At 38.7% G+C, this 12,273-nt stretch overlaps 1 protein-coding gene across 1 annotated transcript in view; it reads right to left on the bottom strand.

Moving 5' to 3' along the window:
• LOC122548844 (leucine-rich glioma-inactivated protein 1-like) overlaps window positions 1–12,273 on the bottom strand; it is a 29,731-nt gene that overhangs the window by 5,720 nt on the left and 11,738 nt on the right. Inside the window, exons 6-8 of the mRNA XM_043687692.1 lie at window positions 5,938–6,009; window positions 797–966; window positions 546–710 (exon numbers count right to left, since the gene is read on the bottom strand). Coding sequence (XP_043543627.1) covers window positions 546–710; window positions 797–966; window positions 5,938–6,009 — 407 coding nt within the window. The remainder of the gene's footprint in view (window positions 1–545; window positions 711–796; window positions 967–5,937; window positions 6,010–12,273) is intronic.

Genomic DNA, 12,273 nt, shown 5'->3' on the forward strand with positions numbered 1-12,273 from the left:
AATCAGCAGCTCCCATATACCCTTAATGAATGAAACCAAAATAAGAATGGGATCCAAGGTAAAAACAATCCCAGCCAGCTGGATAATTATGGAGAGGAGTTCGAGGAGGATGTCAAAACTGAAGGGAGGTTGAGGAGGAATGGTTACTTTTGTCATTTGTGACTTTGATAATAGCTGTTTAAGCACTATGTTAGAGGTGTAAACCTAATTCCAAGAATTCAAGCATGCAGTTCCGGAAAAGGTGGAAACAGGATTGAAAAAAGCCTCACAGTTGAAGACTTTGGAAAGAAAATTTAGGTTTAAGATGGACAGTAGTTTGCATGGACCTTGGAGTAAAGGGTTTTTTTTTCTGAGGAGATATTCAATAAACCAGAATGGAACAAGAGATGGGCAATATGTAAAGATGGAACTGTTACCATTATTAGTTGACATGGGAACCAACATGTTGGGCTGTTAGTGGTTTAGAGGGGAAAGGATCAAGGAAGCTTCAACAGCTCATTATTATTTCAACACAGATCACTGTTTCAGGGAGCTGACTATTTTACCAATAATGTTGTCATAATTTCTGAAAACCATCTCCACATGATCCCATTCAAAAAAGCTGCACTTCCCCACGATAGGTTGAGCAATAACAACATGGGCATCATTCATGAAAGTGAAGGCTTCAATGGAAAGGGACTGAAACTGTAGAGACTGATCAAGGACAAATTCTGAAAGAATAAAAAAGGCAGAAATTAATTGATGTGTAAATTAGACTGTTCAGTTTTAATCCTGATGAAGTATTTGCTGCAATCACCTGTAGTTATGCAGTCGAATTCCTTCAGTGAGAGATTATTAATTTTATCATCCTGATACTCTGCCGGACTGGCACAGTCAATCTGATCAACCGTTGCATTTGTGCTGCTTAACCATGCCACTAGCCATTTCAGTTTGCAATCACAATGAAAAGAATTCCCTCTAAGATCTCTGCAATGAAACATAATTATGGTTGAGAAATGGTCTTTGGAAATTCACAGCTGATGGAGGAACATCAGCTTTCCTGCTCCTGAAAACAAGTATTTACACAGACTGAAAATGCCAGGCTTAAAAGCTCAGCAATGCAGTCTCATTGCATGTAAATGTTCTCAATAAAATTAAGCTGCTGTACTTTCCCAAGCTTTCTGAGTACTAAGCTTGCAACATCAATGAGAAATACAGGGAAGTCAAATAAGCAATTCCAAAATACCTTTTTTAAACCTTGCTTAATTTATTGAATAAACAGGCACTGTTTTCTGTTTGCCAAATCTGATTATTCTATGGGAATATAAATTATAAAGGTGCCTCGACAACATAATGGTTTTATAAACCAACTCATTTTCTTCACCAATGTCTTAAGTAGACATCAAAAAAGAAAAAAAGTTTCATTCTTGAATTGCTTTACAATAATTGTAACTGAACTTTAGCTAAACAGGTCCACATCACAACATCGGTTCTATGATAGAGAATGATGCAAAATTGCTATAAGTAAAGAAAGTTCAGTGGGATAAAAGGAAATAAAAGACACATGAATTTATTACATATATGTAATACAAGTACTTGTTAATGATTTTTTTTGCTCATAGCACAATATTTCCTGAAGAAGGGCTTATGCCCGAAACGTCGATTCTCCTGTTCCCTGGATGCTGCCTGACCTGCTGCGCTTTTCTAGCAACACATTTTCAGCTCTGATCTCCAGCATCTGCAGTCCTCACTTTCTCCCCGCACAATATTTCCACCCAGTATCCATCCTTATCCTAAGAAAACACTTCATTTTAAATGGAACTTCATCAATTAGTGTTATGTCATTATATTAACACCAAGCTCCTGACAAATCCGATGCACCAAAATCAGCCTCCAGCTAGTGTAAGTTGCCTGGGATCAGCGATCTCAACAAAAAGTGAGTATGTTTTTAATGTTAATGGTTGGGCAATGATGAGTGTTCTCAATCAATTGTCAATTTAACATAACTCTTCTTCAAACACTTCTTTTTCTGATAAATTTTAGCTGGATATTGATCAAAGTTTCTTTCTGCTTTACTTTCTTTAAAATACATCAAGAAAGAAAAGTTTTCTTTTTAATTGGTTACAGGAGTTGTAATCACGTTTTAGCAAATCAGTTCCACATCAGAATGCCTTCACTTTTTCTGTTCCATGATAAAACATGAGGTAAAGGTACTTACCTTTATGTTGTTAATGTCTCAGGTTTAATTCACCAAGACACAAGAACTACTTGGATAATTCCTAGCAATCCTAGATTGTGGGAGGAAATCTCATAAAGGCATTCTCAGCACAGAACTAAATACTTCTCAATAGCATCAGAATAATTAGATGGGTAAGCCGTACATGAGTCATGAAAAAGACTTACTCTCCAGATATTAATTGACTGAAGAGGGACACTGAAATTGTATGCAATTATTTATACTGTTGCACTCCTGTAATCAAAGCAAAGAGGTTTTAAAGACAGCAGTGAAATGCAAGAAATGTCTAAGTGACCCTCTGTTTTTGTCAATTCTTTTCCAAATCTTCCAGTAAGGCCTCTATTGAGGTTAATCCCAAATCATTATATATATATCCAGAGATTCGTCAAATTATTATTTAAATTCAAAATCATTTGCTTCAAGAGTCATCAATTAACTGGGGGATTAAATTGTAGTCTTAAAAAATGTTTAAGTCTGGAACCTGAAAACTGATGACCATTCCTATTGGATATGGCTTGAGTAGAACAATAATTTGTAATAATAATTAGGAGTGTGTGATGTGTACCAGGTGAGTTGCTGACTCAGCTTAATAGAATGCTGTAAAATCCAAACCAAGTAGTCTGTGTTCAGCCATGCACCCACTAACCTCTGCTCTGCTCTAAACTTTGAGGAATCTCAGCAGAGCCAAGGTACAATAAGTAACTGAAACTGGTACAGTTTAAGCCTTACCAAATTTAAGAAGCCAAAGCTACCTTCAATGCTCCCTCCAAGCTGCCATCTGGTGAGCAAATAACTAACCAGTGAAGTGCAAGTATGAACCAAATCAAAGCCTCTGCAAACGTACAATAACCAAACAAATAAATAAATTTCTCATGCAGCACACTCAAGGCCCGTTGAAAGAAATGCAAGTTGTACCACGAAGACTGCAACTTTGTTAATGCCAGATTGTCACCCAAATTCTCAGAAGTCATGCCCTTTGATGACCAAAACATTCCCCAACTGAGCCACCAAACTCAGAGCCAAATCAAGCAGCATTGTGCTGTGTTGATCCTCGACCTTCAAAACCAGCAGTATCACTATTGGTATATGACAGACATAACTCTGCAAATTCCACCCGTTAAACACTCAGATTACAAATGGCAAGAGGACTGTTTCACTGAAGATGGAAGAAATAATTTGGAACTAAGAAGCCCAAGAGTTCTAATACATCTGAAGAAGGCTCACTGGACTTAATTTTGTTTTCCAAACCTGCCAAACCTGCTGTGATTCTCCAGCAATTTGTTTTTCTTTTTCCAAGCGTACTAACTCCTAACTCCTGGCCAGAGACCTGAAATTATTGGCAAAGGTAGATGACTGACACTGAGGACATCAGAAAACTATTTTCAATTTAATTAGAATGGTAATGTAGTATTATGTTGGATTGATAATCTGAAGTCATGAGTTCAAATCCCACAAGCAGCCTCGAAGTTTAAACAAAATTAATTTGGAATTTAAAAGTTAGTAATAGTGACCAAGAAACGACTGAACTGTTTTAAAACCGAGCTGCTAGCTCACACTTTCAAGTGCCAAAGGAAAGCCTGTACAAAGCAGATGCTCTTATTGTAGCCAATGATAGTTGAAAATTCATCAAAATTTGCAAAGTAGCAAATACCCAAGGTAGATGTATATCCTTCAAAATCATAAAAACCTGTTCTGAGGGTCTTCTACCACACGCTGGATATAAGTAATCTCGCAGATGTGAAATCTAAAGCAGTTGATCCTTCACTTCCTATCATCAGGGAGAGAGCCAACAGCAGTGATACCTCTCAAGATGGAAGGTGGTTGGCATCATTGAAACATCCAGCTACATGTGGTGATTGTCTGAAACAAGGTCATCATCTAAAGCATCTGGAATGGAGGCAAGCACTCGACCAATCTATTTTGCCCTTTCCCTTCTCAGTGTAAAATGAGCAGTTAACCAACCTTGTCATGACTTGCCAGATGGATTTGTTTAAAATTATCTTGATGAACGAAATAATGTGCGGATTGCTCTTGGAGCTCGAATACTGACCTTGAATCCCTGTTATATTAATATTGGCACCTAGAGCTTCTGTATGTCTTCTTTCAATCTCCTAAATGGTAATGTTGCCACAATCCCAGAGGACTATAGAGCTGCACTCCCATTAGAAGGAGAGATGACTGGTTCTGAGTTTAACCTGCGGATCACCACATCTCGGGCAGAAAGTGAGGTTAGAAATGCAGGGCCTTCATTAGTAACCTCAGAGAGTATGAACTGAACACGCGCTGCTGGCATTACTCTGCATTGCAAACTAGCCACCCAGCCAACTGAGCTAACCAACCTCCACTCTACCTATCTCCAGCCCATAACACTAAACACAATATAGTAGAAATCACCATTTATTCGGTTGCTGAAATGATTCTGCTCACCTTGCAGTGGTACATCAGGAGGCATAGAATCAGAGAACCTTACAGTGTGGAAGCAGGCCATTCGGCCCACCGAATCCACACCAGACCTCCAAAGAGCATCCCGTCCAGACCCAACTCCTAACCTATCCCTATAACCCTGAATTTCCTATGGCTAATCCACCTAACCTATACATCTCTGGACACCATGGGCAATTTAACATGGCCAATCCACCTAACCTGCACATCTTTGGTCTGTGGAAGGAAACCGGAGAAAGCAGAGGAAACCCACACAGACACAGGGAGAACATACAACTCCACACAGACAGTTACCCAAGGCTGGAGTCCAACCTAAGGTCCTTGCACTGTAAGGTAACAGTGCTAGCCACTGAGCCACCATGATGCCCAATGTTGCAAATATTCCACTATCTAATTAAGTTTTGCGCAAAGAGTATATGCTCATTGTATTTGTGGGTTTTAATTTTATTGCCAGACTCCATTCAGATCTTATATATTTCAGAACCAGATTTGTCTAAAGCACATTATGACCAAATTCCACAAGGATTCTCGATATCCTGCCACAGTTTTATTTGATGCAGTGAAATAGTATAAATGACTGTGCAGCAATCTTTTACAAATCTGTTTATGCCCCCAAAATATTTCACTCCTCTCAAAGCTGAAAACTCACAATCTCTTGGATTCAGTAGACATTGTGCAAAATAATAGCCCTAAGAGCCTTCGGGTGGGAAGGAGAATAGTGGGGGTGATCTTTGAGCAACAGTGAATCAGTAGCCAGTTTTACACAATGGAACTGAAAATCAGGTAGAGTGAAACATAGCTGGCAAATTTGGAAAATCCACATTAGAATTAGAATCCCTCCAGTGTGGGAACAGGCCTTTCAGCCCAACAAGGCCACACCAACCCTCCGAAAAGTAACCCACCCAGACCCATTCCCCTACCTATATTTACCCCTGACTAAAGCTCACACTATGGGCAATTTAGCATGGCCAATTCACCTAACCAGCACATCTTTTTGGATTGTGGGAGGAAACTGGAGTACACGGAGGAAACACAGTGAGAATGTGCAAGCCCACACAGACAGTCACCCGAGACTGGAACTGAACCCGGATCCCTGGTGCTGTGAGGCAGCAGTGCGAACCACTGAGTCACCATGCATCCATTTTGAGCTAACTCTACCTGCCTCCCCGATTCTTTCATAAATTATAATATATCAGTGAGCCTTATGGCACATTATTTAGCATAAATGTTTGCAATACTATTAGATGAGTGACACAATCATAATTACAGGTCATTCTTACACATTAGTCAAGGCATCCAGCCCTTTGAATACATCCTTTGGAAGTGTCTTAAGGTTGTTATTTGCCAAGCTTCTGTCAAAACAAAAATTGAGAAATTGTGTTATTTACAGTTACATTGCATTTGATGTCTGTCAAGTTCAACATAGATCTGCATTGAGACCAGCTCAGTTCACATTCTGCATCCTGTATAGGGTTTGCTACTTATTAGATTTGATCCTGCTTCAGGCAAAGTTACATTGTCCAAACTTTAATCCATAAGCACTACAAATCAACCCTACTGCTTTCTTGCCATACCTTACCACATCCATACAAAAATATCATTTTGTAGATTCCTATGAAATTTATGGGCACAAAATACAGATATTCTTTGTACTTGTAAGTATTGCTTCTTATAACAGTACTTAAATACATTGCCTGTTCAATTTTCTTTGTAAAGTTCATGTTTCAACTGTGTGAGTTTTTCGTCAGGATCTTATGAATCTTCTGCCTGGTGTTATATCGTAAACATGAAATGCAATGATTTGATAGCTCTAAGATGGTAGAAGAGCTGTTAAGTGAGAAACTGTTTGGGATTTTTAACATTTAAACCTGCATAGATGTCTTGTGTTGTTAGGATCTAGTACACAATCAATCTAGCATTCAAATACTGCTTCCAAATTGAGTTATCTACTTCTCAGATAGTATTCAAAATTATCAGAAATCAGCACATAATCCTGGCTGAAGCTTTAGTGCGGCACTGAGGGAGTCATATACCACCAGACATGCTATCAGATGAGAGTTTAAATCAATCCTAATCTGCCCTCCGAAGTGTACAAACAAAGATTCCGTGGCATTATTCAAAGAAGAGCTGGGGAGTTCTCCTAGTGTCCCTCCCTCAATTGACATCACAAAAGAATGTTCAATTATTCATCAAAATCATTTTCACTTGTGAGACCATGCTATGCTCAAATTGGTTACCATATTTTTATTACAGCAGTGACAGTACATAAATTAAAATATATTTAGTCATTTGTAATAGAGAATTTGAGTATTGTTGAAAAAAGAAACATGGTGTTGAAGCTTTTTGTCTTGCATTCATCAAAACAAATGCAAGAATGCCAAATTTCAAAGGGAACAACAATTTGTACTGCATGAGGCAATAGTGCAACATTTAAAGCAGCCATTCTACACTGCAACTATGCAGCGTCAACACAAATGGTACCTTCCCCTAACAAGGTGCTGCCATCAAACCAAAATAACATTTTCCTAATACAAAATCAAGCAGAATGGTATATGAATGTCAATGCTAATTCCTGATGAAGTGCTTTTGCCCGAAACGTCAATTTTTCTGCTCGTCGGATGCTGCCTGAATTGCTGTGCTCTTCCAGCACCACTGATCCAGAATGCTAATGTAATGCCAAGAACATCATCCATATGTCCCAGTGACTGGTGAATTGTATCAATCTGTTCTTTCAATTGTTAACAGTAGTCTCTTACTGATAGTACTTAATCAGCCCATGATTGCAAATCTCAAGAATATAATTTCTAATATTCTCCATTGTGATCCTTTGGCCAATTATCTTGCCAATTTATCAATTTACGAACCAATCATCACCCTTGTCTCATGCAGTAGAATTTGAAATTCTTTGAAATTTGGCATTCATACATTTATCCTGACAAGTGTAAGATGAGAAGCTTCATCAGCACATATCATTTCTCAGCAATAAATGTATATTATTAGCTGCGAAACTCTTTGTGACATTCTGAAGTTCTACATGATGCTAAATAAATGGAAGTTGTCCTTTTCAATAACATTGATTCGTTTCCCCTGCAAGTAATGCTGCTCTAGTTACAGCTGGAGGCAGTTTCAACAACTGGATATATCAGCTTATGAAAATGAACCTCTTTATAGAACCTTGCTATAAAGAAAGAACTTTGTTTTATCTTGCAGCATCCTTTTCATTAATGTTCAGTAATGTACATCTCAGAATAAAGGGAAACCAAATTAAAATGAGATGTGGGTGAATTTCTTCTCTCAGAGGGTTTTGTGTCTTTGGAACTCCTTGCCATATAGAGTTGTGGGGGCAGGGTCCTTGTGTATATTTAAGGCTGAGAGAGATAGATTCTTGATCAGAACGGAAATCAAGGTTTATGGGTAAAAAGCAGTAAAGTGGAGGTGACAAATGTAAGATCAGATTTAAAAGGGACCTAAGGGGCAACTTTGTCATACATTGTGGTGTGTGCATGGAATGAGTTGCCAGAGGAAGTAGTGGAAGCGGGTACAATTATAACATTTAGAGTCATAGACATGTACAGTATGGAAACAGACCCTTCGGTCCAACCCGTCCATGCCGACCAGACATCCCAACCCAATCTAGTCCCACCTGCCAGTGCCCGGTCCATATCCCTCCAAACCCTTCCTATTCATATACCCATCCAAATGCCTCTTAATGGGTACATGAATAGGAAGGGTTTAGAGGAATATGAGCCAGATGCTGGCAAATGGGACTAGATTTATTTAGGATATCTTGTTGGCATAGGCAAGTTGGACTGAAGGGTCTGTTTCCATGCTGTACATCTCAATGACTCTGACTCAATAACTACAGTACGTTGTAAATTTGTCTAATAACAGTAATTATTAGACCTTTCTATTCCTTTAGTACCTGCAGTTTAATTCCAGCATTTTAGACTGCCATGATCAGCAACATGCAAAGAAACAGGAGTCTCAATAGTTTGTTGAACCGGGCTTTCAGTTTTAAAGTGACTTGCTTGTTTGTCCTCGAGTCAGATATGCCTACATCATGCTGTTTGTTAATTATATAGTGTCACATTCCTGAAAGTATACCTCACATTCCTGCATCAGTTTCAATGTCCCTTCTTGTGAACCCTGGGATGCTAATGAGATAAACCTATCCACTTTCCTCACCCACAAGTCAAGGTTGTGTTATTCCCTTGGTAAACCGCCTCATCTCCTTTGTTCGAATCTGCGTGCACTTATTTGAGTTTTGATTCTCCTCCACTCCCATCATATACCTTCATACAACCAATTACAGCCATAAGAGTCATTGGAATGTACAGCACCAGAAACAGACCCTTTGGTCAAACTCGTCCATGCCAATCAGAAATCCCAACCCAATCTAGTCCCACCTGCCAGCACACAGCCCATATCCCTCCAAACCCTTCTTATTCATATACACATCCAGATGCCTTTTAAATGTTGTAATTGTACCTGAATCCACCACTTCCTCTGGTAGTTCATTCCACACATGCACCACCCTCTGCATGAAAAAGCTGTCCCTGAGGTCCATTTAAATCTTTCTCCTCTCACCTTAAACCATGCCCTCTAGTTTTGGACTCCCCTACCCTGGCGAAAAGATCTCGGCTATTCTAGAAGATTAAGGATATTAAGATTAATCTAGAAGATTAATTCACATGGAATCCTTTGTGAGTTGATCAGTTGGATACAAAAATCAGTTGGTCACAGAAAATAGAGGGCAGTGTGGAGGGAGTGTATTTCTGACTGGAGGTCTGTGACCCATGGTATTCCACAAGGATCAGTGCTGGAGTACTAATACAGATAAATGATTTGGATGAACATGTAGATGGTTTGATTAGTAAGTTTGCAGATGACACCAAAATTAGTAGAGTTGAGGATAGTAAGGAAGGATGTCAAAGGATACAGCCAAGAAATAGATCAGTTGGAAAGTTGGGTTAAGAATGGCAGAAGGCTTTTAATCCAGACAAGTCTCAGGCGATGCATTATGGGAGGTCAAATGCAAGAGGAAAGTATGTACTAAATGGCAGGATGCTTAGGAACATTGAGAGATAGTGGGACCTTGGGTTGCAAGTTCATAGCTCACTGAAAGTGACAACAAATGTGGAAAAGTTGGTAAAGAAGGTGTACAGCATGCTTTCTTTCCTCAGTCAGGCACTGAGTATAAAGTTGACAAGTCATGTTGCAGTTATATAATAATCCACATTTGGAGTACTGTGCGCAGTTCTGGTTGCCACATTATAGGAAGAATGTGGAAGCTTTGGAGAGGGTGCAGAAGAGGTTTACCAGGATGTTGCCTAAATTGGAATATATTAGCTATAAGTGGATGTTGGACAAACCTGGATTGTTTTTGCTGGAGCATCAGAAACTGAGGGGTGACCTGCTAGAAGTATATAAAGTTATGGCAGGCATGTATAGGATGGACGGTCAGAATCTTTTTTCCCAGGGTGCTAATATCAAATAAAAGGGGCATCAGTTTGAGGTGAGGGGGGACAGTTTAAAGGAGATGTGTGAGGAAAACTGTTTTTTACATAGAGGGTATTAGTTTCCTGGAACACATTGTTAAAGAAGGTATTAGAAGCAAATACAATAGCAAGGTTTAAGAGACATTTAGATAGACAGAGGAACAGACTGGGAATAAATGGATATTGACCATGTGCAGGAAGGTGGGATTAGTTTAGAATGGCATCATGGTTAGCATCTAAATGGTGAGCCGAAAGGCCTGTTCCTGTGCTGTCCTGCTTTATGTTCTATTATAGTCTGTTATTACTGAGCTAATGTATACAGGTAGCACATTTTGATCAGTAAAATGAAATTGGGCCCAATGCTTTGCATTACACTTGGGGCACAACAATGCCACTGCCACTGTCTTCAGATCTCAGATACTGTGTGTCTCTTCCACCTTATATCTGTGCTGCTGCACTGAAATTAATACTTACATTTATTTCCAAATCATGTTTCTCAGCACCTCAATAGCACACATACTAAACTTCCCTGACTTTTCTCCTCCTCAAACAACTTTGTAAAAAGCTTTGTGTCATCCATTTACAAGTATTTAATTCACCTTCTAATTTTTTTTAACCTTGGCAATGCCTTGCTCTTTCAACCTTGTTTTTGTATCATTTCCCAATTGAAAAAAATGCCTCTTGACAAGACAGTGATCAAATTACAGTCCATTGATCATCATTTTAATCTACTCATACAAGGCTCTTATGGTTCGCAATGCCATTTAAAGCTTTTCATTGGATTAGTGCATTAGAGTCGCTAAGAATATCTATGACATTATGTAATACCAACCACTGACAAAAGGGCAAAAGTTACATGATATGTAACTGTCCCAGAGAGGATTCTTGACAGCTCAACTCTATCAAGTTGTTGATTTATTTCCTTTGACCGAGACAGAGCTTTACTATCTCCCCTGAGAAGCTTCTAAGATTAGCATCGTCAAATAACCACGGCCCTGATTCTTATTATTACACTACTTAGTCCAGTACAGATAGGACAGGAAGCCCCTGTGACAGAGCACTGACCTTCTATACTGACCTATAGTTCCAATTTAGCAAATTTCACTGAAAGACAAAATAAAGAATTAGTGAGTGATTGAAAAATGATGAATAGTAAAATACTCCTCTAGAAAATAACCAAGCCACAAAAATGTCTATTCTCAAAATGAATATTAATATTGAAAAAATGGCATACTCTAACATAGAATATTTCCAGTGTAAGTAATTTACTCACTCCCACCCCTTCCATCCAATTACATGACACTTTCTTTTCCTATCTTCTATACCATGCAGCTTTGTAGTGGCCTGCACAAGATCACCAGATTGTGGGGAGTACTGAATCACATACAGACTTACATCTCCTTGGAACTGCATTTCAAATTACATTTACTTGAAGTTTTATTTTAAACTGTCAAAGCTAATTTTATAATTGTTGCAATCAAATGAAATAGCCACCCTGACTTCTTGGGGTTTATCATGGTAATACCACGAAAGCACTGGTGGAAATTCCAGAGAAATAGCTTAAATGCTATTTATGGTCATTTTGCACACATTTTCCACTGAACTCCCAACCAAGGTGTGACAGCATACCAATGGACACTATACCAAATTCTGTACTGAGCAAGTGCTGAAAATGACTCTATAAATGTAAGTAATTTACCATAGTTCACAAAGAATATTGGTATCTTTGTATTATGGAGTCAGAGGTGGTTTTATATATACTGAACAACCTCGATTATCCGACCGACACAAGCCGCGAGTATTTTGTTCAGATAATCAAATGTTGAATAACACAGTTTACCCAAGCATCAGGACCTTGAAATCATATTCGGATATTCTGAAATTCAGATAATCGATGTTCGGATTATTGAGGTTGCCCTGTATATGTAACTTAAAGGACACCACTTCAAACGTATGGGGTAAGGTTAGTGTGGCAAGTAAATTCATGCCACACAAATGCCAGACAATGATCACTTCCAATAATATAATCTAATCACTGTCCCTTTGCATTGCTATCACTGAATCATCTACTATCAATATCATGAGGGTTACCATTACCCAGAAACTCAACTGGACTTA

The sequence above is a fragment of the Chiloscyllium plagiosum genome, chromosome 4 (genome assembly GCF_004010195.1).
Source record: "Chiloscyllium plagiosum isolate BGI_BamShark_2017 chromosome 4, ASM401019v2, whole genome shotgun sequence".
NCBI classification, from domain to species: domain Eukaryota; kingdom Metazoa; phylum Chordata; class Chondrichthyes; order Orectolobiformes; family Hemiscylliidae; genus Chiloscyllium; species Chiloscyllium plagiosum.